This window comes from Sesamum indicum, linkage group LG3 (genome assembly GCF_026168435.1).
Source record: "Sesamum indicum cultivar Baizhima isolate 11 linkage group LG3, ASM2616843v1, whole genome shotgun sequence".
NCBI classification, from domain to species: domain Eukaryota; kingdom Viridiplantae; phylum Streptophyta; class Magnoliopsida; order Lamiales; family Pedaliaceae; genus Sesamum; species Sesamum indicum.
This window is the reverse complement of record NC_142659.1, coordinates 155131-181019: the sequence shown is the minus strand read 5'-3', so window position 1 is coordinate 181019 and position 25889 is coordinate 155131. Positions and strand designations below refer to the sequence as shown.

Genomic DNA, 25889 nt, shown 5'->3' with positions numbered 1-25889 from the left:
GGTTTCAATTTCGGACCAAATATTATTGGCAGAAACAGGCCGGCCTTTTAACTAAAGCTGACGGCAAAAGCCCATTCGGATTTTAGACCACACCACATAATATGAAAAGCCCAAAATATGTTGCAAACGGCGTCGTAGCAACAAATCATTTTCGCTTTCGGGCAGCTGACCGTACCATCTCCAGTTGCCGACCTGAACTTCAAGTCCAATTGCCGACCTTCACTTCAATGATTTTTCTGTCTCAAACTCTAATGAGTTGTCCAATTTGATTTTGAAGAAGGTAAGATCTGGAAAATGGGTGGCGCGCTGGAAATGTGCTTTGAGTGCCTTCAGCGACGGATTGAGGCTGATTTCTCCGGCAGACTCACCTTCATCCATGGCCTCTCGGATTCCCCACTTCCCTTCGGTTCAAGCGCGCTCGTCGAGGTCTCTGACCTATATATACATATCTCTATGTCTGTGCAGTTGACGTTTTCCTATGTATTAACAAGATCATTAATTTGGATGCAGCAGTCGGTGTCTGGTGGTGTGGCACCACTGAAGTTCGTGTTGAATTATGTGCCTTATCGTAAAGAGGACTGCTTATCCAGATACGTGTATGATTGCCTTACTGTGATTTGTAGTTTCATGGACATTAATCTGTTCACATATTGTTGTCTTCTTTGAGGATGACTAAGCCAAAAGCTGATTTCTTGTTATTCCTTGATCTTCTTATGAATGTTTTTTCGCCGTTTCGTCATTAGATCATTGACTACCAAAAAGTGTTATATATACATATATCTGTTTGTGTATGTACTTGAGCACAATTTGATTAGTTATTAACGTGATAAATGCTATTTATATAAGTTGGTCTAATACGTGGCTAACTCTCACCGAGTATAACTTTTTTAATTTTTTCTTACTAATTGAAGATCAACACAATCTTCAACATCCACGACTATTGAGAAAGAGTTTACTACAGACAGTTACGAGTAATGTAGTAAATTTATACATATCACTTCAGAAACAAGTTTGCTTGACCACATAATAAATGGTAATCATCTGTGCTAGTCAGTTTAGTACTTCTGAGATGAATGAAGTGTTTTGTTCTTTGCAGTGATGAGTATTGTGCGGTTGAAGGCGGCGATTATAATGTCATGGAGAACATGAAGTTGTCTGATACGGATCAAGACCAGGAAGAGGTCAGTATCAGAATTTTCAGTGATAAAAATTCTGCTTTAGATACTGCATCAACTGAATGTCGGCATTTCTCGGATGGTGGCAGAAACTTGTACGCAATAGGTTGTGAAACATGTAGGGTTTCCAGTAGGTTTTGTTGCTCGAGGACAATAACTTCATTGGCACCAATTGCTCAGATTGGCTGTATGTCCTATGAATTATTCGAAGACATTGCTTCAGGTTTCTCATCTGGTTCAGTTGAAGATCACATTTTGCATTCATTAAGTCTTCTTATAGAAGGAAAATCTGCAGGACGAGACAGTATAAACTTTCTTAGTTTGGTAGGACTGCCGTCATTTAACGAGAATGGTTTTCCGGGTTGCATAAGGCATCCAAACATTGGTCCCATTTTGGGGATGCTGAAGTCATCTAGCCAAATTAGTGTAGTGCTTCCAAAGACGCCATATACCCTTGAAAATATTCTGCATTACAGCCCTGGTGCCATAAAGTCTGATTGGCATGTCCGGCTTTTAATCTACCAGCTACTCTCAGCTTTGTCTTACCTGCATGGTCTGGGTATTGCCCATGGGAATTTACGGCCGTCCAACATTATGTTGACTGGTACATCTTGGTGTTGGTTACAAATTAATGAGAAACAGCTGCTGAACTCCAAGGTTAATCCAAGTTACAAGTTCTGCAACCCTCCTGATGGTGGGTCTTGTTTCCAAGGCTGTTTATCTCGTGCCCTTTATGCTGATTTAAATCTCTCTCAATCTGGGAGTTGGCAATCTAGTTTCTATAGTTGGTGGAAAGGAGAGCTGAGTAATTTTGAGTATCTCCTCATTTTAAACAGATTAGCAGGAAGAAGGTGGGGCGACCATGCATTTTATACAGTCATGCCTTGGGTCATAGATTTTAGTGTAAAACCTGATGAAAATAGCAATGCTGGGTGGAGAGATCTGAGCAAGAGCAAGTGGCGCTTGGCAAAAGGTGATGAACAGTTGGATTTCACTTACTCAACATCGGAAATTCCTCACCACGTCTCTGATGAATGCCTATCTGAACTGGCTGTCTGCAGTTATAAAGCTAGGAGGTTGCCTTTGAGTGTTTTACGGACAGCCGTTCGTTCAGTTTATGAACCTAACGAGTATCCCTCTAACATGCAAAGGTTATACCAATGGACCCCTGATGAGTGTATCCCTGAATTCTATTGTGATCCACGGATATTTTATTCTCTACATTCTAGCATGCCTGATTTGGCTGTGCCTTCATGGGCAGGAACTCCGCAGGAGTTCATTAAATTGCATAGAGATGCTTTAGAAAGCAACCGAGTTTCATGTCAAATACATCACTGGATTGACGTCACCTTTGGCTACAAAATGTCTGGTGAGGCTGCTATTGCTGCAAAGAATGTAATGTTGCCAGCATCAACGTCCACAATGCCAAGGTCAACGGGCCGCCGCCAGCTTTTTGCTCGACCTCACCCTCCACGTCAAATTGTTAAAAAAGCAACTTGTGAGAAGAGCAATGGTAGGACTAAAGTGAATTGTGATGAGGGAAAGCTTGCTCTGTTTATTGAAACTAATCTTTTAAGTAATCTGGAAGAAGCAACTTTTTTCTGTGAGAATTCATGGGATTTAGCTCCTACTTACAATGTTTACTCCAGTGACTGTTTGAAGGATGAACCCTGTGAAACCGAGCTTTTGAAGGATGTTTCTGAAGATGTGTCATCTGGAGAACCTGACTCTGCAGGGAACTATAGTCAGACCTCAAGTATTGATTCAAATCATCTTCTTGAGAACATTGAGGTGGATGACGATTCTATGGGATATCAAGAACTACTGCTTTGGAAGCAGACATCTTCCTCAATGATTTCTTCTAAAAGATCTGCAGATGATATATTTGCCGTTGGATGTATTTTAGCAGAACTTCAGCTGGGGAAGCCACTTTTTGGTCTTTCTTCATTAGCTTCATACTTGGAGACTGGTGTCCTACCAAGTTCAGTGCAAGAGCTTCCCCATCACATGAATGTTGTTGTTGAGGCCTGCATTCAGAAGGAATGGAACAGGTAAAGCTCCCTTCCCTTTCTCCCTCCTAACCGCTCCTAGCAAAAGTCTATGTGAATGGTTTCAAGCACTGTCAATCTCCTTTACCCGCATCTGTTAATACTTGAATTTTTGGACCAATCCAGTTGCAGCTAAAATATCCTCTATTTCAATTTTTTAGGAGGCCTTCAGCCAAATGCCTTTTAGAATCTCCGTACTTCCCGAGATCAGTCAAATCGTCCTATTTGTTCTTAGCCTCATTTCACCTTCTAGCAAAAGATGAATCTCGTCTTCAATATGCTGCAACATTCGCAAAACGAGGAGCTCTGAGAAGAATGGGAGCTTTTGGAGCTGAAATGTGTGCGCCTTATTGCTTACCTCTTGTAGTGAATTCTTCCTCGGATGCTGAAGCTGAATGGGCTTATGTACTACTGACAGAATTTCTGAAATGCCTGGAGTCAGAGGCAGTGATAAGGCTTGTGGTGCCATCTGTTCAGAGAATTTTACAGGCTAGTTGTTAACTTTGTTTCAGTATGTCCATTCTGCTTATTCTTCGTCCTCTGGTTCTCACATCAAAGGTGACTTTGTTTTAGGCTACAGGCTATTCACATTTGAAGGTGTCTCTTCTTCAAGGCTCTTTTATGCAAGAGATATGGAACAGGATAGGTAAACGAGTATACTTTGAGACAATACACCCGCTTATAATATCAAATTTGTGCCTTGCCCCTCATAAAAGCTCAACTGCTGCTGCCTCTGTTCTACTCATTGGATCCAGTGAAGAGCTTGGTGTACCAATTACAGTTCACCAGGTTTGCTTTTATTTCAAGTTTGGTTGTGTTACACAAAGTAAATACTTCTTTCATAATGCTTGAAATGCAGAGCAAATGAATACTTGTATTTATATCAGGCTAATCTTTATTAATTGTTCAGACAATTTTGCCTCTGATACTCTCTTTTGGGAAAGGTCTATGCATTGATGGAGTTGATGTGTTGATTAGAATTGGTATGTTCCCAGAATTGTTTTATGGAGGATTGTTTCTAAAAATCTGTAGGCAACTTATAAGGGGATTCACTTATTTTTCAGGTGGACTTTTTGGAGAAAAATTCGTTATCAAACAAATTCTGCCACTGCTAAATAATGTCATCCATTCTTGCATCTCTACTTCACATGTCACCAAAACTGAACCCATGCAGAGTTGGGGTTCTTTGGCCTTGATAGATTGCCTTACAGCATTAGATGGTCTTGTTCCTGTATTGACAACTGAGACGATTGTTAAGGAACTGATTGAGGTACAGCATTTCTTTGGAATATGTATTCTCATTGTAGACCGAATTTATACAGTAGTAACAGCAAAATTTATGCTTATACAGGACAGAAATTGCCCATATGTTAAGATTCTCATGCACAGAGATATTGGACTCCAGGTTCTTCAGGTAATTCAATTTCTTTTTTGCTTTCTAAACCAATTTTGTTATTCCTGTTATTTTCGGTGTCATATGTGTTTCCCTCTCTGACATCAAGCAATAGTATATCTTTTTGTTTGGAAGCACTTCTTAAACATAGAAACAAGACATTCAACAAATTAGGGAGCAACACAAGATCACTCTTCTTTGTTATTAAAGTTGGTGACAGAGAACCAAGGTCTGCTCTCATGAGCTCAGCTGAACTCCAGCTTGTTCTTTTTCAGATATTGGAACTGTTTCTAGATGCTACTTAATTTAAAAAAACTTAAAGGACGTGGTCCGTTTTTGTCTTATCTGAGGCAAGTTATTAGCCTAAGAATTAAAGATTTGGCTGCCCCTACTTATTTTTTATGATGCACTCTTTTGCCAAACAAAACTCTACACAATTAGTATACAATGCCAGTCTTAAATTAGGGAACTTTTGGGCATTTGATGTCTCTTAGTGCATATATTGGGTTTCCTTCTTTTCTCCCCCTCCATTTTGCTGCCAGGCAAAAGATCCTTTGACATGTAGGATCTTTGATTGAGTTGTTATAGATGAAGATCAATGTTCTAAACTATTCTCAACGGATTAATCATATTTCTCATAATTGTTCTACATTTCTACATTGTCAAATAACTACCAATATTTGTTGACACTAATTACTTTATCTGCCAGAATGCTGCCAAGAGTCTTATTAGAGTTTGCCAGCAGGTGGGCCCGGATTCAACTGCGTCGCACGTTCTGCCAAAACTAAAGGAGTTATTCGATGAGCTTGCTTTTTCTCAGAAAAAGAACAGCTATCCTGTCAATTTGGTTGGAAGCATAGGAGGGCCCAGATTGAAAGTGAGTGATGAAGATTGCATTGAAAGCCGCATGGACTTGGCGTGAGTCTCTGTCCTGATGTGATGTTCTTGGACCTCTTTTGGGGTTAAGCTACATTATCATTAGATGGACATATAAATTTGGATATCTTGGCAGGTTACTTTTGTATCCTCAATTTGCTTCTCTACTTGGAATAGAGAAACTTCGCCAGTGTTGTGCCACATGGTTGCTTCTTGAGCAATTCCTTCTAAGACGTCACAACTGGAAGGTTTGACCTTTCATTCTTTACGTGGGTTCTGTTATGAAGATTGGATTTTATTTTCTATACCAAATTCCTATGCATGTTTTATTCCATTTAATATATGCACACATGCACAAGCCGTTCCTCAAATAAAATAGAGATATAGTCTTTGTACACCACAACATGGTGTATATATGTTAATTGGAATAATAGATGTAATAAGATTTGAGATACAGGATGCAAATTTGTGTTTTCATCCTGGTAGTGTGTTGACCATATCATTGTAATAATGAGCAATCTGTCCAGAATCATGTGAGCAGTATGGAGATATCTTCTGTGGCGGCAATTAAGACACCCTAGATGAACAGAACTAATTGTAATGCGCCTTCTCTTATAGTTTACAAGTGCGCACTCAGAGGTCATTCTCATACTATTAATATTACCTATGAAGGAAATGCATTTTTGTCTAGGATCATATTTGGAATTGCAACCCACTTAATGACCTAACTTTGTGATGCGGGAAAGGATTGGATCTTAAAGTTACCCTAGTCCTGTTAAGATGTTTTATTTGCTACTACTTGACTCCAGTCTTGCAGTCTTATAGCATAACATAAGAAACCAACATTGTAGCATTGTGACATGCAGGCATTGCCAAATATATTTATTTAACCTCAGATAAAACACACTGTTAAATATGAGTACTACTATACTACTAGTTAAAAATCTGACAAGAAATTATATCATCTTTAAACCTAAGGGTAGTCATTGCTTCACAAGAGTGCTAAAATTTGGTAAATTTGCTGCTGCCAACTTAACTTTATGCATTTAAGCGCCTTCTCAGCACGTTGTTATTCAGTGGGAATATGCAGGGGAATCCAATCAAACCGGTGCAGAGAATGGTAGAAGACCCTCTTACCACAGGGGCTCAACATCTGAAAATATCCCTGCCAAACTCTTACTCAATGGGGTTGGATGGTCAAGACCACAATCACAGGTTAAAAAAGGTGCCAAAAATTTCCTTCCAAGTAAAAGCATGTCCGAGTATAATCAGAATTCAGTAGATAGGCATGGGACAGGTACAAATTTAGGATTGGAGGAACCTTGGTATTGGTTCCCTAGCCCTGCAGCTAGTTGGGATGGACTTGATTTCACTGCTCGTGCTGGTGGTCCAAAGGATGAACTTCCATGGAAAATTAGAGCATCAATCATACAATCTATTCGTGCACACCATGGAGCTCTGAGATCTTTTGCTGTTTGTCAAAACGAGTGTACTGTATTCACAGCGGGAATTGGACCAGGATTCAAAGGAAATATTCAGAAGTGGGAATTGTCAAGAGTTGATTGTGTGTCAAGCTATAATGGCCATGATGAGGTTTGCTTCAGTTACCCCTGGTTAAGTTGCATTTATTTGTAACAATTTGATATCTGTTTAAGAACAGAGAGAACTACTAATAGAATTACATTAACAAAAAATGAAACAACGGAGAGAAGTATTAATAGAATCACATGGTTGCTTGGTTCTTCTTCAGGATTTGCTGCTCTGTTTTGATCATAAAGTCACTAGTTGTAATTCCTGATGTCCTTGTTACTGCCTTTTTGTCGTCAGGTTGTAAATGACATTTGTGTTTTAGCCTCTGGAAGGGTAGCTTCTTGTGATGGAACAGTTCATATATGGAATGGACAAAACGGAAAACTAATTTCTGTATTCTCCGAGAGTTCTTTAGCCTCCACACAATTGATTGAAAGAGACGAAGACAATATGCTTCATTTTAATCCATTACCAAGTGGAATGCTTAGTACTGCATTTCATGGGAATTCATACACTACTATGGACTACATCGAATTCAATAATAGACTTCTTGTGGGTACTGGAAATGGATCTCTCAGGTAATTACGCATTGACAAGTCCAATCTTTCTTACATATGTCTCTGAAGTTATCTTAATGGCCCACAGATTCATTGATGTCGATCAAGGTCAGAAACTTCATCTTTGGAGGAGTGAATCCGTTGATTCTGGTTTCCCTTCGCTTATATCGTCCATTTGCTTATCTAGCTCTGTCAAAATGCATCATGAGGAATCTGTCACCTCTCCATCCTGGGTTGCAGCTGCATTCAGTACTGGTTATTGCAAGCTCTTTGACATTAGAAGTGGAAAAATGATTGCCTCATGGCAGGCTCATGATGGATATGTGACAAAGGTATAACTAATTTAGGATGAAAGTCCTATAAGAAAATAGTGATTCACATACAATTTTTTTGTCCTTGCAGCTAGCTGCAGCTACAGATCATCAGCTTGTTTCCAGCTCTCTTGACAAAACTTTACGAATTTGGGATTTGAGAAGGTAATTTAGTTTTGTCACTTCTAAGTACGCAATTGGACTTATGTTGATGGTTACCATTCATCCAACCGAGCTCAGTCAAACTGAGTTTGCTATTGTTGAAGCATAACCTAGATCATGTAGTGGAATGAGATCTTAAAGATAGAAAACTACTTTATCAGGTATAGCTCTACCGTGTAAAAGGAAGCTAACAGGACATGCAGTCTTTAACTGTACTTGTCTTTCTGCGTAAAATTCTCTATGCATAACATTGGTTAGCATACATCAAGTGGTTAGTGTGCCATCAATTTCCGGAAATGGTGATTCATCTTGGCACATTTTAGTTGGGAACTAATTACTCCCTGTTCTGGGTGCTATTTCGATTTATTATTGGAGAAGGAAATTATGTTCGAGATATAATCTTATGAATTCAAATTTTTGTTTCGAGGCACTCACAATCATAATTTGTGCGTAGAATAAAATAAATACCATGGGAGGGAGCTCACTTTTGCAAATCATAAAAAATGCATAGTCTGGTACAATTGTTCAAAGCGGTAAACCTCTCTATTTATATACAAAAACTCAGGGAAAAAAATGAGGAAATGATGCCAGCTTGGATGCACCATGTTGAAGAAGGGCGTCCAACTAACTATCAGCACACTTGCAAAGCAAACATGTGCAAGTGAAGGAAAAAATGTGAAGTATCTTTGAGGAAATGTAAAACAGTTTAGCAAACTAAAAAAATGTAAAGATACTTAAACAAGAGCGTGAACTTCTTTGGGAAGAAGAAAGAAAACAAATGTTTAAATAATGGCTTGAAGAATGTTGATGTTGCTGTAGTGCCTCACTTTCTATGCATCACTGCATGTGAATGCTGATGCAGTCAAACTGTATGACAATGTAATATTTGTCTTCATATATGTTATGGTTGACATGAACTTGTGTACGAATGCATATGTATTGGCGCAACCTCTATATTTGTGTGAGATGACCCTTCCCGTGATTGACCTTTATTTCAACAAATCGTTCAAACTTTATTTTGTCTAAGGAAAAGAAACCTTAATTCTGAAATAGTAATGGTCTTCTATAACATTATTGAATGAATTTGTTGGATATTGGTGGAAACTATCATTACAAAGCTTTAGTTGTATCAGTTTTCATAATTATGTGCCTTTACTGATGCCCTTTATCTGAATGTTCACAGGAATTGGACCGCAGAACACACAGTTTTCAGAGGTTACAGTGATGGAGTTTCTGGCTTCTCAGTGTGGGGGCAAAATGTGATCTCTATATGTAGAAATAAAATTGGGCTTTCTTCTTTACACAGCTCTGCAGATGAAGTACCTCTCTCTCTCTCTCTCTCTCTCTCTCTTACACACGCACTTGCTGTCGTCATGCACAAATATCTCTGTGGGCATGTGTGTGCTGTTGTCTCCCACTTTTAGCTGAATAACAGGCTTCTGAGGGCCTCCTATCCATCTTCCACCAGCAAATTTGAAATCTAGTCGGTTTTATGTTTTGCCACCAAAACGAGATTTCTGTTAACCACTTGCCCGACCCCACTGCATCCTACCCTGAAGAGATAAAAGAAAAAAGGAAGTGGGTAGAAGAATCATTCAGTCTTGTAGATTTGCAATGTTTGTTATTTGCTTGTCCTCATGAAAAGATTTTGCTGTTTTTGCAAAATCATATATGTATCTATACGTGCATACGTGTACGTTTGCGTGCGTGTGCGTGTGTGTTGATGGGTGGGTGGTGGGTGTGAATATGTAGAAGGTGGTCATTATCTCATAGCAGTAATCTGGTATACAATGTTTAAGATGTTAATGATTTCCAATGATCAAGTTGTGGATGTGATTGTGGTACAAATTCGTCATGCTGTATGCCCCTTGTTGCACAAGACCGCCAATGTGGTTGGAATGATTGACTAGGGCATAACTGGTGTAAACTAGAAAAGGTAGAAGATAAAATCTCTTCATTGCTTACTTCTCTACAAATCTTCCTGTAGATAGAGAGAGAGTACTTTCCTTGCTGTGAACGCAACAATTTGTATCTGAATAATGAAAAATTATGCAAGTCCATACGGAGAATTTTGCTTTTTTGTCTCTGATTTGCAGCATACAGTTATTAAAGTAGAAGTCTGTAGGTTTATATGAAACTATACTGAGTAAGGTTGTATACGTCCCGATATGGTTTTTATATCCATGTTTGGTTTCCTATTTCATGGGAATTTATTTTCACCTCACGTACTGAATCTTCAAGTTGGTGTGATGGCACAGGATGGGCAGTATCAAGCAACCCCTCAACATCTCTATATGGCGGATGGGGAATCAAAGAACATGTCGGCTTTGTCAGCCATTAGTATTCTACCTTTTTCCCGGCTTTTTCTTGTAGGAACAGAAGATGGTCATTTGAAGATTTGTTGCTAGTTGTTTTGAGGACATTCTCTCGTTGTAAGGCATATTCTTGTTACAGGGAAAAATGTCGATTTTTCTTAAATTTGAGGAGGATATTTGCATTTTGAAATGAATGTGGGAAGTTTTGTGAAAGTTGGACATGAGATATTTGTAGATCCAATCTAGATATAATACAAAATGGCGTTAATTTTGCAAGTCAGAAAAAGGATATGGAGTTTGAGTGCTATAAACCTGGAATTGGATTCATAAAAAATTGGAATTTGGACTCACACCCTTGGCGTTGGAGTATTTGATTTGATGGGCTTGGAAAAGAGTTGGTGATGGTAGTGGGGAATGCATGTGAGGTGTGTTTGACATGTTTCATTTGTCAAACAAATGTACTACGATTACTACTGCTGCTGCTACAAGTTGATTAGTCGTATTTCGAGGAAGCACCCCCCGTTTTACCCAACACATACACATACAGCTTGTTGGATTTGATGATAATTTTTGGGAAACTGTTGAAAGTCATCACGAGATTAATCAATATGCTATTATAAGGTTAAGCAGAGATGTGTGATCATCATGATCATCATCATGCATGTGACGCCACATAATACTGAATCTGAATGCCCAAAACAAACACATTCCAAACAGAATATGAAAGCAGTGAAAATTACAACTCATCACTCACTCACTCCAAGGAGTCGAGAGTGTGTGGTGAGTCCAGCATATTACAGGCTGGTTTGCTTACTGCTATCACCGACTTGTATTCTTAATCCTCAGCCGTCCATTCCATCTCAAATGAATCCCATCCCCATCCACTTCCTCTCGCTCTTCTATATATTTCCCTCTCGTCTCACCACCTACCCTCGCCTTTCTTAGCTCCTCTCTCTCTCGTGTCACCTGCTTACTTCAACCCCAGGTTCCGCCTCTATTCTCTTTCTCTTTCTGTTTATCTACCTTTGCTATTTGCTGCATTAGTTCCCCTTCTTGTTTTTCTACTGATGCTTATGATTCTTGTTTCCTTGTTGGATTCTTGTACTTGAGATCTCAAGTGTTGTACTTGTTTTTCCTTGCAAAGTTTTGAGCTTTCTTTTTCTTTGTAAGTTGAACGCTCCTCTACTGTTCTTTGGGGCCTTGCTGCTGAGGCATGTTATGCTCTATTGGTGTTATGTTCTCAATTGTAATTAGTTCTTCAAGTGATTTTTACATGCTCACTGTAGAGATCAAGTGTTTCTTCACTTCGTTCTGTGTAGATCTGTAGGTTTGGCAACTATATATTTCTCAAATCTTGATTTTTGTCTTGCATCTGGTTATTAGCGAGTAACTCTGTGGAATTAAGTAGTAACTATGCTAGTAAACCAGATCTCTGCATTTCCTCGTACTCATTGTAGAATTATTTTAATTGTTCTCAGGAACTAGTTACTTGTTGCTGTTAATCCTGGTGGTAAACTGTGTTAGCATGCGGTGGACCAATTTTTTTTTTCTCTCTTTTAAGTTTTGCACTTTCTGACAGAATTATTGATTGACTGAATATTTGATATTGTTGTTGGCGATCAGGCTGCAAGAGATGGAGACTTTCTTGTTCACGTCAGAGTCGGTGAATGAAGGACACCCCGACAAGCTCTGCGACCAGGTGTCTGATGCAGTTCTTGATGCATGCCTTGCCCAGGATCCTGAGAGCAAGGTCGCTTGTGAGACCTGCACCAAGACCAATATGGTCATGGTCTTTGGTGAGATTACCACCAAGGCCAATGTAGACTATGAGAAAATAGTTCGTGACACTTGCCGTGCTATAGGATTTGTCTCTGATGATGTGGGCTTGGATGCTGATAATTGCAAGGTTCTTGTTAACATTGAGCAACAAAGCCCTGATATTGCCCAGGGTGTCCATGGCCATCTCACCAAGCGACCTGAGGAGATTGGTGCTGGCGACCAGGGCCACATGTTTGGGTATGCCACTGATGAGACCCCTGAATTAATGCCTCTTAGCCATGTCCTTGCAACGAAACTTGGTTCTCGTCTTACTGAGGTTCGCAAGAATGGTACTTGCCCGTGGCTGAGGCCTGATGGTAAAACCCAAGTGACAGTTGAGTACTACAATGATAACGGTGCCATGGTTCCCATCCGTGTTCACACTGTTTTGATCTCAACACAGCATGATGAGACCGTAACCAATGATGAGATTGCTGCTGATCTGAAGGAGCATGTCATCAAGCCTGTCATTCCTGAAAAGTACCTTGACGAGAAGACCATATTCCACCTGAATCCTTCCGGCCGTTTTGTCATTGGTGGCCCTCATGGCGATGCTGGTCTTACTGGTCGCAAGATCATCATCGACACTTATGGTGGATGGGGAGCTCATGGAGGTGGAGCTTTCTCAGGGAAAGACCCGACCAAGGTGGACAGGAGTGGTGCCTACATTGTTAGGCAAGCTGCAAAGAGCATTGTTGCTGCAGGACTGGCTAGGAGGTGCATTGTGCAAGTTTCCTACGCCATTGGTGTGCCTGAGCCCTTGTCCGTCTTTGTAGACACATATGGAACTGGAAAAATCCCCGACAAGGAAATTCTCAAGATTGTCAAGGAAAACTTTGATTTCAGGCCTGGTATGATTTCTATCAACCTGGACCTTAAGAGGGGTTCTGGTAACAGGTTCTTGAAGACTGCTGCATATGGACATTTCGGTAGAGATGACCCTGATTTTACCTGGGAAGTTGTGAAGCCTCTCAAATGGGACAAGAATCAAGCTTAAGTAACATTAACCCCTAAAATTAGAAAGGCAGCACAGCAACCTCCTGCTTCACGTTGGATTACAGCCCATTGGCTTTTTCTGTGTTTTCTGTTTCCCAGTTTGGTGTTTTTTCATTTTTTTTTTTCTTTCAATTATATTTGCATTAGCACTTGGGAGTGGTTACTAAAGCAATTATGTCTTCCCAATACTGAGATCTTATGATCCTCCATCTGATTCTGCTGTATCATTAATTTAAGTATAACTAGAGCAGCTTGCTGCATTAGCCTTGCCATGTTTAAGAATGTGATAGTAGAAACTTTTAGCTAGAACGTTTTATATAATTATGAGATGATTATATTCACAGTCTAATATTTATAATTTATTACATACATTATTATTGTCTTTTGCACAAATATAAAAATCACTTCATGGATAGTTTATATAATGTAGATGATGTTTTTTCTTTTTTCTTTTTTTTTGGGGGGGGTGGGGGTGCATGGGGTTGTAATATTTTAAAAAATATGAGTAATTTGTATAAATAGATTATAATAGTGTAGATGATTATTTCTTTTGTAATTTAAAAATTCTTTATTATGATTGGTATAATGTATTACATGAAAAAATATATTGACATCAAAGAAAGGAAGAAATATAAAACATAACAAATCATTCACATTTAAAATTTTAAACTGGTTAGTTATTAGTTATGAATAAATTCTTTTTATGAATCGAACGTTCTATTATAAATTATTTTTATTATCTCAATTATATGTTTCACTTATAGTCATATTTCAACTTAAAGGTAAAGCGCTCCATTAATAACTCATGTAAAATAATGTATAGAACATAGACACATACCTTAGACCCTTAAACTGTCAAAAAAGTTAAAATGTAATACTTACTCATAAGTATATTAAATTATAATATTTTAACCTTTTAAACTTTTAAAAATATTACAAGTTTCTCCAAAGGATATTTTTTACCATGAAAAGTTATAGATTATGGTCAAAATTTTGTAAAAGGTAATTTTAAAATATCACATACCAAATAGTTGAAATCCTAAAAAAAGTTCCATGTAAAATGAAGTACTAGAAGATATTTGTAACTTTCGATCTAACAAGGATATGTCTGTAATTAAGCTAAATTTAAAGAGTTGTAAAAGTTATTTATCCTATGATATAATACCCAGATAAATTATTTATATTAAATCTTATTACCATTTAATATTGTACAAGACCACATTAATTTACTATCCCCATCCCTATATTTGTAATAAAATTATTAAATATGCTTCAAAAATTGCACAAATCAGAAAAAAAGAAAAAAAAAAAGTAAAACCCGTGCATTACATACTCTATAAATATTAACTTATTTAATTCTAATTATTTGAAGATAATTATTATAAAATTATAATTAATATTATAAAAAAATTCATTATAAAATCACTTATGACACAATTGATCTTATTTTCATAATCTAAGATTTTATTCATAATTTATTTATATATATCCCACAGATTGCTCCTTTTCTTAATAAGACACTATTCTTCAAGTTTTTATATCGTAATGAAAAAACATAAAACATGACAAATCATATATACTTAAGAATTTAAACTGATTAGTTATTAATTATGAATAAACACTTATAATGAATAGAACCTTTTGTTATAAATTATTTTTATCGAATGTCTATCCAATTATATGTTTCATCTGTACCAATATTTCAACTTAAACGTAAAGTGATCCATTAATAAGTCATGTAAAATTATATAAGAAATTACTTTAAATTTAATACTGTATAAAACTATATTAATATTTTAAATTTGCTTCACAAATTGTGCAAAATCAGGAAAAAAAGAATAAGTAACCCATGCATTAAATATTCCATAGATATAGACTTATTTAATTCATAAGTTATTTGAAGAATATTATCATATTTTATAATTAATATATTACAAAAAATAATTATGAAATCACTTATAAAATAATTGATCTCATTCTCATAATTTAAGTTTGGTTTCATAATAATTATATTTTTTAAGAAATAAATAATGAAATTTAATGTAGACTATTTAAAAATAGTGGATAATTACCCCATAGATTTCTCCCTTTCTTAATGAAAGACAGACGATTTTTCAAGTTTCCAAATTGTATCTTCTCTTAATTATATAGCATAAATATTTAACCACTCCTTGGAAAAAAAATAGGAATTATTTGTACAGTGTCGATAATGTTTCTAATATGTGTATGTATAATTTTTTAAAAATAGGGATAATGTTTATGAATAGGCTATATAGTTCAAGTAGTGTAATGTAATTACCCCTTTTCTAATTTAAAAACTTTTTATTATGAATAGTACAATCTATTATATGAAAAGAATATATTGACATTAAAAAAAAAACAGAAAGACACATAAAACATATCAAATCATTCAACTTCTTTTCATATTTCAACTTAAAAGTAAAGTGCTCAATTAATAAGTCATGTAAAATTATATAAAAATATACTTTAAATAATGTGTGATACATGACTAACCACTTAAATGGTAAAAAAAAGTTAAAATATAACATTTAATTATAAATATATTAAATCATAACATTTCAACCTTTTAAGGTTTTTAAAATATTACAAGTTGCTCCAAAGGGCATTTTTCACATAGAAAGTGCTAAATTATGGTTAAAATTTTATAAATGCTAATTTTGGAATATCACATGCCAAATAGCTAGAACCTAAAATAAAGAGTTTCATGTAAAGATGGAGTAAAGCTCGAGAGGGTATTTATAATTTTTTATCTAACAAGAATATATTTAGAATTAGACTAACTTTAAGGAGGTGTCAATATAATTATCCTATAATATAATACCATACAAACAATTTATATTAGAATCCTATTATATTAATTTACTTTACCCATACCTATATTTGTAGTAAAATTATTATTTAAATTAATTCATACTTAAAATTATGTTCTAATTGGTTATTATACGCCTTGTTCCAATGCAGTTAGATAGTGTATGAAGATTGGTAAGTTTCATGAGAGGATCTTTTGCCTATCATGAGATGATAGCGATCTCCTATGCATTCTGATGTGTATTGTCCTCCCGAGAGCCTATGGCCACAGCGAGTGATCAAATAGAAAAGTATTTTTCTATGTTGATCAAGCTGAGAAACATAATCAAAATATTAAGCATAGATGTCTAGTTTAGTTTAGGCTGGAAACCGATGATCAATTTCATGTCCTAGACTAAGACTCGGAGATGGCGGATGGAAGAACTTTACTCGTATGACACTCGGTAGCCTTAAGGTTCATGCAATTTTCACCTATTCTCTAGTGTCATGGATCGTTGCTAAACGACCCACAATAACGGGTGCTTTTGAATTAAGTGTTAATCAAAAGCTATTAATTAAATATGATTTAATTAATTTTGCGTAAAAAGATTTACCAATTAAATTGTTTGTTGACACAAGCCCAAGTCTAGTTGAGGGTGAACCTATAGAGTCACACAAAACATCACTAAAGGAAATAGTAGAATTAATTATAAATTAGTTCAAGATATTAAATTATATGAGCATTTAAATGGGAGAACGCATGTGATGGGAAGCCCAAGATTTAATTAACGTGATTAATTAAATTTAAATTAGGTTTAAATAATTTGATAAGATCATTTTTAATTGAACCCGACGAATTAATTAATTTAAATTTTTTTTATTTTGTAATATTGAATTAAATGAATAAAAGTAAGTATTCATTTGGCCTTACTTTGTTGTTCTTACTTATGTAATTTTCATACATCGCAACAAAACCCACAGATATTAATCAACCAATGAAGCTGGGTTGCGCATTTGAAGAGAACTACGAAACCAACTTCTGAGGATTGGGTCTGAAATGTACCAAGTCGAGAGCCCTGAAAATGGGCATCAATGATTCTATACTTGCACTAAATATTACATCCATATGATGGGTATCGTGTTTTATAGGCGACAGACATATGACATCTATGCAATTTTAGTGCGTGGTTGACAAAGGTTGTCAAGCTGATTTAACTAACTCATGGGGAGTCGTCATATGGAAGCCCGTGAGGCTTGGTCGGTATGACTTGAACTCCTGAACTTCAATAGTATGGGATTTAGTCCTCAAACTGTAGGATCCACGCAATCTCATATATGGAACGATTGTATCTAGAGCCTGATAAAAGATGACCATGTTCTGATATGGTTATTATAAGCCTTATTTCAGTGTAGTCAGATCGTTGATGAAGATTGGTTAGTTCCAAGAGAGGATCCGTCATCTATCATGAGATGATAGCAATACTCTATGTTCTCATGTGTGCTGTGCTTTCAGGAGTCTGTGTCCACAGTGGGTGATCAAATAGAAAAGTACTTTTCTATGTTGATCAAGTGGAGAAACATAATCAAAATATTAAGCATAGATGTCTATTCCAGGATGAGAACCGATAACCAATTTCATACCCTAAACTAAGACCCCAAGGAAAGGACCGTACCCGTATGGCACTCTGTGGCCTTAAGCTTCATGCCATTTACATCTATTCTCTAGTGCCATGGGTTGTTGCTAGACGACCACCCATAACTGCTCAGTATATACTACAACAGTGTAGGGGCAGGTACACTCAATTCTAGCATTTAAAACTTCAGATTACCTCATTTGAAAGCCAGCATAGGCATAATGCCTTCAGCATGCATTCATAAAATATGTATTCCATTTGTTTTATATCACCTGCATCTGGAATGTCTTGAGTACTCGTCTTTAGATGGATGTTGTCCTGGAAAATAAACTGTTAATCATGTATTGCTGATGACATTTTATCATACATCCTCTTCTTTCAACAAGAAACAATGAAACTGTAACAAGCATCAATTCCCGGCATGGTATAAAATAGGAAAAATATCACTACCATCTTCCCATCGTTTCTATCTCAGTCCCATCTCCATACTAATAATCCATACACCAGGGTTGCTTGTACTACCAAGAATTCTATATGAATCTCCTCCATCTCTTCATATTTCTCTGCCTTTCCACACTACTCAGCAGTAATTTTATGAGTGACTGCGTTGGGAAGAACATTTCATCTTTGAAGAATGGAGATGTCTTTTGTCATTCAGATTGCTCCTACAGCATGCAACAAGCAAGACCGTCTAGAATTCTGATGTTGGTCCGTGTCCTTCTACCACTTAACCCAAAAGCTGACAAGCTTGTTGCGGAAGACCAGTCTTCTGAAACGAGGGGCTTCACAAGTCCTCTCTTAGTTGATAAAAAGGTTGCTCCTTCAGTGTTTCAAGTGCCTATCATTATTGATGTTCATCCTTCTGGCTATAATTATCAAATTCATTGCATGTTTAATGGTGATATGAATGAAAAAGGTAAACAGTGTGTGATGTCTACGCAAGACAGGTATCTTAGAATTACCATTTGTAGAAGGAATGTTCGAAATAGTTCAGTTCAGAGTAAAAGCAATTTTCTTCCCTCATAATCTTACACATGTTTGCCTCCATCCCAATTTCCCAAAAGAGAAAAAGATGAACAATTTTTCAACTAAACAAACACCAAAAGTAGCACTTTTAAAAAAGAATTTGGAAGAAAAGAACAAAGAAGCAAACCTGAAGGCCATTGCTCTCTGTAGATGCTGAGTAATTGTATCCGCCACGACATGGCATTGATTTTCTTGTTGAGTTCATCCTTCATGTTCAGGGTTTAGGATTTACTGTTTCGCCAGGGAATATGCAACTGAAAATAGCGGCTCTGCATCACCCACAAACTTATCTTCTTTAGTACTTGAAGGAATCCAGAAAAAGGCCAAGTGAAAGCCCAGCCTTCCAATAATTAGATATGATGATTAAGTTCCTTATGTTGTCCACTAAAGGAAGAGAGGCCTTGTACATAAGAGCCCCAATTCCTTCCACTACAGCCACAGTCACAGCAGCAGACAGCACATCCCAATCACCTGTTTGCCCTATTACAGTGGCAAATGCAGTGGCGCAATAAAAACCAACTAAGAAGGCGAACAATTTCACAGGCAAATTTTTCCTTAACTCCTTTAGTCTTGCAATTATTTTGAACTGAATGGCTTGTATAGTCCTAATAAGCCTAGTTCCACCACTGGAGTCACTAGTAGGAGAAGAATTTAGCCTACTGTCATCAGCTGCACTTCTAAGTGGCCATGCCATTCTCCTGTACATGCATGTATAAGTTTAAATTCACATTGTAATTATTTAACAACACTTGAAAACTACAGAAAGAAATATCATTTGCACTCACTTGCATTTGTGGACATTGATATGCCGATCCACATGAGAAAAAGCCAACTTAAAGGGCATGAATTGGCCAAAGGACAATACAGTAAGTAACCTTGATTTAGAATCATCAGGAAGTGGAAGTTTGAGACTTGTTGAATTGACCAACGATGTCATTTAATTTGCTCCGATAATGAAGGCCACTTGCAGCCCAACACTGAAAATGTCACATGAAAGAACCCTTGAAGATAGTTTAAAGCCATAAAAAACTTGAAATTTATTCCTTTAAAACTTGGAAAAATCTTTCACTGATTCACCCCCCACCATCCAAAACTTTACAAAATCATAATATTTAGATGAATATGGGGCCGAAATTTTACGAATTCTTTTGTAACGAGTACATCAGCACAAAAGGTGGAGGGGATTGAATAATCTATGGATTTGAAGAAATAAAAATATTCATATTTCCAAACTAAGAACAAAGACAAGTAGAGAGATAGAGAAATAAAGTTACCAGATAGTTGATGCGAAATTTGGCGGAGAGTCGCCGGAGAAACAGGTGGTAAGTTGTAGTTGAGCAACAAGAAAGGGTGCTGGTGCTTGGGCCGCCTGTGTGGGCTGTTGGTGTGGTATTTGCCTTTTCGTCCTTCTGTTCTTTCTCGTTCAGGGGTTATTGATATTTGAAGCTATACGCCTACACCACCACATCATGATGCATTGATGACAGATGAATATTTATTTATTTGCATTTAGTAGTAGTCTACACACACGCGATGCATGAGTAAATAAAAAATTTATGATAAAAATATTAATATACATTAACTAATGCATTTAAACTAATTTATAAACTCACATGCGGTCCTCATGAGCATAATATTTGTTTTACTTATAATATTTGTTTAAGTTTAAATAAGCATAAAATTTGTTTTACTTGTAAACAAAATAAAATTATACAATTATAATTTAAGTGCAAATTGTTTGTATACTCGTAAATTCTTTAATTCTACTTCTTTTGTTGAATTAATATGCGTTACTTGTAATATCGCATAACCATTGGAATATAAGATTAACTAATAAATCGTACTATAAAACAACAAAAATCCCATCTTGACATGGTTCAATATAAAAACACTAAAAAATTCCAAGAAAAAGAATTAGAAGATAACATATGCCCATCAATTTTTTGGTCATGGTGTTTGAGCATCCTAATTGTAGAAGTTTTTGTAATCTGCATTTTGAAAGTAGAAAAGTACTTTTATACATAGATGAATGTAAAAAGAAAACAAAAAAAAAGAGAGTAGAAAGAGGAGAATGATCTGTATTAAAACCTGTGCAAAACGTGGATACTTGTTCGGAACTTTATCAAAGATCAATTCACATGGCATTCAAACATGCCTGTACAAAAAAAAAAATAAAGAAAGAAAAGCAGAATCTTAAGTAAGAATACTATAATGCATAAAATAGTTGTTTTGAAAAGCCATATTGTACCTCACTACCTCTCAATTAGGATTATTTAGCAGATTTGCAAAAATTTCATGAAAAACCACATTTCTTGTATAAATATGTTCAATCCCATTTATTTTTCCCTTTGTAACCAACACTTCGGCGGTTCTTTCGAAAACTCCTCGTGAAAGATCAACATACAACTGCCACAACTGAAAACATGATTCGGCAAATAATTCCAACATTTGGTATTGTTTGCCCTTAGAATTTAATTGTTTGAGATTTTTGTATCACACCACTATACATTTTATTTGTTTAATTTTGGTCCTCCTTTATCTCTCATCTCACTTTCCTTCTCTTCTTTCACTAAGCTCTTCTTTCTTCAACTGAATTGAAACCTAAAAAAGAGTTGAAAATCACACAAAAGATGGGCCTAAATGCATAAACAAATCTAGACTAAACAGCATAATATAAAAGACTTAGCCTTTTTAACAAAGCAAGCATAAATGAATAAAGTAAGTGAGGCCCAAATAGAAAGAAAATAAGGATGCGAAGGGAATCCAAGCAAAAAAAGAGATAATGGGTTTAACAGAGTGCATATATATGTGTCGTTATAAATCAACTAAATCTCAATACATTCACATAGAAAAACTAAATAATGAATTAAGAGACATAAAAATAATGTATCACATTTACCACTACAGCAGAGTTTTACAAACATTGATGAAAGAGGAGTTTTACAAAAGAGCTTCTTTTTTTTTTTTTTTTGGTAATCAAAATTGATTTGATACATAACGCAATCTAACTCAAAAAGAAAATTCAGAATTTGGCATACCCAAGAAGCAAGAAAAACAACTTCGCCAGTCCACGCGCTCTCCAGTCGAGTAGACCATCCAGCAGTTGAACAGGTCGTCACGCTTCTTGACCTGAATGCAAACTCAGACTAATCAGCTTCTCTAATAATATCCACTTTGATGGTTGAACAACAGCAAGAAAAGCACATACTCAAAAATTGCCATGCCTTCTACTCAAAAGAAAATCAAAAGACCTTCTTTAAATAAACTCTTGATTCACTAATTGAAACAACATGGTGATAAATCAAAACAGATTAAAAAGGCTCAGTAGCAGATGTCTTTAAACATAAACATACTACGGTAGCCTCTATTCAACAAGTCCAACTGAGAATTACATCACCAACCAGGATATAGAAAGTGTAACCAATTCAACTTTTCCTAAAAACCAAAATGACATCACCAAATGTGCATTTGTCGTTCTCTTACAGGATTATGGAGGAAGGAAAAAGCCGTAACTTGACCCCGTATAACTCACATTTTATCATGCCGTAACAGACCAAAGAACAAACAATTGCTTCAAGCACGCATGGCGAAAAGAACACAAAGTCTGCCCCATGTGTCATATTTGACTTTGGTTATGCAATTAAACACCGAATTCATCATAAACCCACAAACCCATCTCAACTCAACTCAAGAAAAGCAAAATCCAAGCAGAATCAAACACAAATATCCACATACTTCGGTCTAGAAAGCTTCTTGGACCGCTCGTCCTCAACATAGATACACCTACAAAACACCAAGGCAGAATAAATATACATATTTTAAATGAATAGACCTGCAAATATGCACAAAATCATCATCTATTTTTTATTTTTTATAAAAAGGGAAACAAACCTGACATAAAAAAAGGAAAAGAGATGCCTTTGATCCCCAGCTTCCCCTTCTTCCTCGTTCTTCAAGTACGATCAATGGAGAATACTTTCTTTCAAACAAAAAAGGAGAACTTGAAAGAAAAATCAGAACTACATTAGGGTTATAAGCGATTATGGTGCTTTCTTCAGAGGAGATTTTGATTGAGTTTATGAAAGAGAAACAGAGGGAGGAGGAAGGAGAAAGGTTTTACAGAAGTGGATTGTGTGTGTGTGTGAGAGAGAGAGAGAGAGACGTGCATAGTAGTAAAGAAATACTTGAGGTGGAAGTTTTTTTTTTTTTTTTTCTATTTAATTAGTCTAATGTAAGGGTACATCAGGTACTTACAATGATTGGGTACGAGAACCACCATGAACAGTGTAAATTATCGCTTATGTCCTCTATAAATAAGTTAATTTATTTTGCTGAAATAATGGAATTATGTAAAAATGAAGGACAAATTTTGTAAAAAGCAAAAAAAACTTCCTCTAGACACAAAAAGGGCTTCTTCTTATAATTAGTAGAAACAGTTTCTTTGCTTATTTGAAATTTGGGGGTAATAAGGACAATTGGGTTGATAGCCTATTCTCATCAGAGTTTAGCTCACAAACTTTTTCTTTATAAATTTAGATATAATTTTACCAACAAAGACTATATATACAAGTACTGTGAATTGTATTAGCATGGAAATCAATCATATTAACTTAAAGAAGCAAAATTGACATTTTAGAGGTTCCAATATCATCCAGTTACAATTGTAAATGCCAGGTTTATGTTGTTGCCAATTCTTCTTTAGCTCACAGCACCACATATTCCTCTAGACCCGTGTAAGGCTTCATCTTCATCAGACCAGATGGGAAACATACAATTTAGCTTCCAGTTATCCCAAAATTATCCAATGAGGCTACCTCAATCATTAGGATTAACACCTCGAGCAGGACTTTAGTTTATTTATCCACTTTGGACATGCATATCCTGACCCTGCTCAAAGACACTTATTGCTTTGTCCCACAAACTAATTCGACCAACACTCAGATTAACAGCACTTTCTCGCCGTCAGGAGCAGCGTCTGTTTCAACATCATGGTATTCTTTGCAAGTCTTACCAGTCATCATCTGCATTTCTTGCTCCAAATCATAGACCTTGTCACTCATACCTTCCTTCCTGTATGCATCCATCATCATAGAGTAAGTCGTACAATCTGGTTGGCATAGCTTATCTTTCATTCTCTTGAAAACTCTTTCCATCTCCATTATATCTTCTGCCCTTGAGCAAGCATATATGACTGCATTAAAGAACGACGTATTCTCTGGTATCTCCAATCTTCCAGCCAACTGAACACTGCTGATCACTTTATGAAAGAGGCCAGCATTGGCGTAACCTCTGATAAGACAGCAGAAGGTCTTGGTGTCCGCCTTCATGCCTTCAGCACGCATCTGATCAAATGTGTATTCCATGTGTTTCGCATCACCAGCATCCGAAAATGCCTCAATTACATTGTTGTAGGTTGAGGTTGTCCAGGGAAATGAAAGTCTACGCATGTACTCCATCACAGATGACATCTTATCATACATCCTTTTCTTCCCATAAGCACCAATCAAAATGTTAAAAGTGCGAGTTTCTGGCTCTATTCCATAATTCCGAAATTTTTCATACCACCTTTCCATCATTTCAATCTGACCCTCGTTACCAAACAAGCTAATAATGGTATTCATAGTCCATACATCAGGTTTGCTTGTCGTACTCTCAAGCATCCTGGAAAGAACCTTCTCCATCTCCTCATATTTTCCTGCCTTCCCATAACCACTCAACACTATATTTTGAGTTACAGTGTTTGGGGTAATTAATCGTTCGGCCATTTCATCATAAAGAGAGTCAACTAGTTCAAAACGAGAAGCATCAACACATGCTTTAATCAGTATACTGTAGGTGTAGACATCAGGCTGGCAAAGAGGAAGAGACTTCATTTGTTCAAGAATGGCAAAAGCTTTATCAATCAGATTGCTCCTGCAACACGCAGCAACCAAAGCTGTGTAGAGTTCCGCTGTTGGTTCCAGTCCTTCTTCAAGCATTTCATCAAAGAGCTGACAGGCTTGCCCAGGTTGTCCACATCTCCCAAGAAGAACAAGGAGCTTCATATATGTCCCTTCTTTTGGTTGGTAAAAAGGTTGCGCCTTTAGCATCTCAAACACCTAAAATTTAATGTTTGTGATGAGTTATGAATTTATGACCAGCTTCATAGCGTAAAATAGAGTTCCAGCAAGCAAGAAAAGTAGCGCATCAATTTTTCAACTTCTCCTACAGTCATGTATTTTTGTAATATGAATTATTGATCTTTATATAACTGTGTTGTAATCGCATCATACAAGACCTAAACTCCTGTACTATATTTATATATATCGATAACATTATAGAGAATAGAAAAGCCATCTCGAACATTCAACCACCCAAATTCACGAGACAATAAAGCTGGAAAGTAAATCAATTATAATTAAGCAAAGCCCAGATAACAAGGCTTTTTCTTTCTTTGAAGAATTACAAGAGCAAAGGATTTCCAGGAAACGGAAAATGATTAACAAATCATGAGAAAAGAAACTAAGAAAAATAAATGATGAGCGTGAGTGAAGTTATGCACATAAACGCCAAAATGAGCATTTAAAAGAGAGCGAAGGAGTAAACCTGAAGGGCACGGAGCCATTGCTTTTTGTCAATGGCGTCAGAGAGAGCTTCGGTGACTGTATTAGCCCATGCTTTGGCATTATTCTTCTTGTCCAGCTTTTTCTTGATATTCTTAATGGGGGTTCTATTCTTGTTATTGCTGGAGAAATGTGTGATGGAGGCTTCAGAGACACCAGGGTATTCCCCTACTTTCCAGTGCTTTTTCTTGGGCAAATTCAATGTTGTTGATGATGATGATGAAGGAGCGGTAGCGGAGGAGATAAGGAGTCTGCGGAGTGGGCGACTGGCGGTGGGTCTGAGGGTGGAGGAGGGGAGAGGGGATGCGAGGAAAGAGGAGGAAAGGGAGAGTTGTAAGGCGGCCGCCATTTGCGTTCAGCTTAATTTGTTTACTACACTTTGAATGGTGTTCGGAGTGTGTGTCTGTGTGGATGAAGCAGTTTAAAAAGTCGGGAATGCCCTCTCTGTCCATTATTATTATCTATCTACAGCAGAACTTGTATTTTGTAATAGTGTTAGTGTTATTTTACGAACAGGAACGGTAACGAGTAGTACGTAATATTTTTAGAAACACAATTGGGTATTTAAACCTATTTTCCTATCGAATGAGATTTTGCGCTTTTTTGCAAAAACACATAGGCAACTTTTTGGCATTTTA

The 25889-nt window shown here is 36.5% G+C and overlaps 4 protein-coding genes across 10 annotated transcripts; 2 read left to right on the top strand and 2 right to left on the bottom strand.

The window, feature by feature from the left end:
* Nucleotides 1–150: 150 nt before the first annotated feature.
* Nucleotides 151–10580, top strand: LOC105156811 (protein serine/threonine kinase). Of its 3 annotated transcripts, none has more exons than XM_011073035.3 (16): nt 151–426; nt 514–596; nt 1097–3226; nt 3385–3712; nt 3797–4012; nt 4134–4206; nt 4288–4493; nt 4575–4637; nt 5326–5534; nt 5629–5740; nt 6570–7085; nt 7320–7600; nt 7668–7911; nt 7982–8055; nt 9236–9371; nt 10311–10580. In XM_011073035.3, exons 1-16 carry the CDS (start codon nt 295–297, stop codon nt 10458–10460), a joined length of 4953 nt encoding a protein of 1650 aa, XP_011071337.1. In that variant the 5' UTR covers nt 151–294; the 3' UTR covers nt 10461–10580. The 3 variants fall into 3 exon arrangements, with proteins under 3 accessions (XP_011071337.1, XP_011071336.1, XP_011071340.1); XM_011073034.3 differs by having other exon boundaries at nt 511–596; XM_011073038.3 differs by lacking the exons at nt 151–426; nt 514–596 and having other exon boundaries at nt 1097–1181; nt 1265–3226.
* A 726-nt stretch (nt 10581–11306) lies between these two features.
* On the top strand, nt 11307–13453 carry MTO3 (S-adenosylmethionine synthetase family protein). Its single transcript, XM_020692318.2, has 3 exons — nt 11307–11352; nt 11846–11897; nt 11991–13453. The coding sequence occupies exons 2-3, from the start codon at nt 11893–11895 to the stop codon at nt 13180–13182; spliced, it is 1197 nt and encodes a 398-aa protein (XP_020547977.1). The 5' UTR covers nt 11307–11352; nt 11846–11892; the 3' UTR covers nt 13183–13453.
* A 4483-nt stretch (nt 13454–17936) lies between these two features.
* LOC105156809 (YCF20-like protein (DUF565)) lies at nt 17937–22825 on the bottom strand. Of its 5 annotated transcripts, none has more exons than XR_016064964.1 (7): nt 22541–22825; nt 22385–22432; nt 21688–21778; nt 19924–20103; nt 19435–19626; nt 18586–19347; nt 17937–18489 (listed from the first exon to the last, which is right to left on the bottom strand). XR_016064964.1 is itself a non-coding variant. In XM_011073029.3 (6 exons), exons 5-6 carry the CDS (start codon nt 19584–19586, stop codon nt 18945–18947), a joined length of 555 nt encoding a protein of 184 aa, XP_011071331.1. In that variant the 5' UTR covers nt 19587–19626; nt 19924–20103; nt 21688–21778; nt 22385–22432; nt 22541–22825; the 3' UTR covers nt 17937–18944. The 5 variants fall into 5 exon arrangements, 1 of the variants encoding a protein (XP_011071331.1); XR_002286699.2 differs by having other exon boundaries at nt 18777–19347; XR_002286700.2 differs by having other exon boundaries at nt 17937–18461; nt 18777–19347.
* A 403-nt stretch (nt 22826–23228) lies between these two features.
* Nucleotides 23229–25830, bottom strand: PPR2 (Tetratricopeptide repeat (TPR)-like superfamily protein). The gene is made up of 2 exons (XM_011073028.3): nt 25235–25830; nt 23229–24747 (listed from the first exon to the last, which is right to left on the bottom strand). The coding sequence occupies exons 1-2, from the start codon at nt 25598–25600 to the stop codon at nt 23587–23589; spliced, it is 1527 nt and encodes a 508-aa protein (XP_011071330.1). The 5' UTR covers nt 25601–25830; the 3' UTR covers nt 23229–23586.
* Nucleotides 25831–25889: the final 59 nt, after the last annotated feature.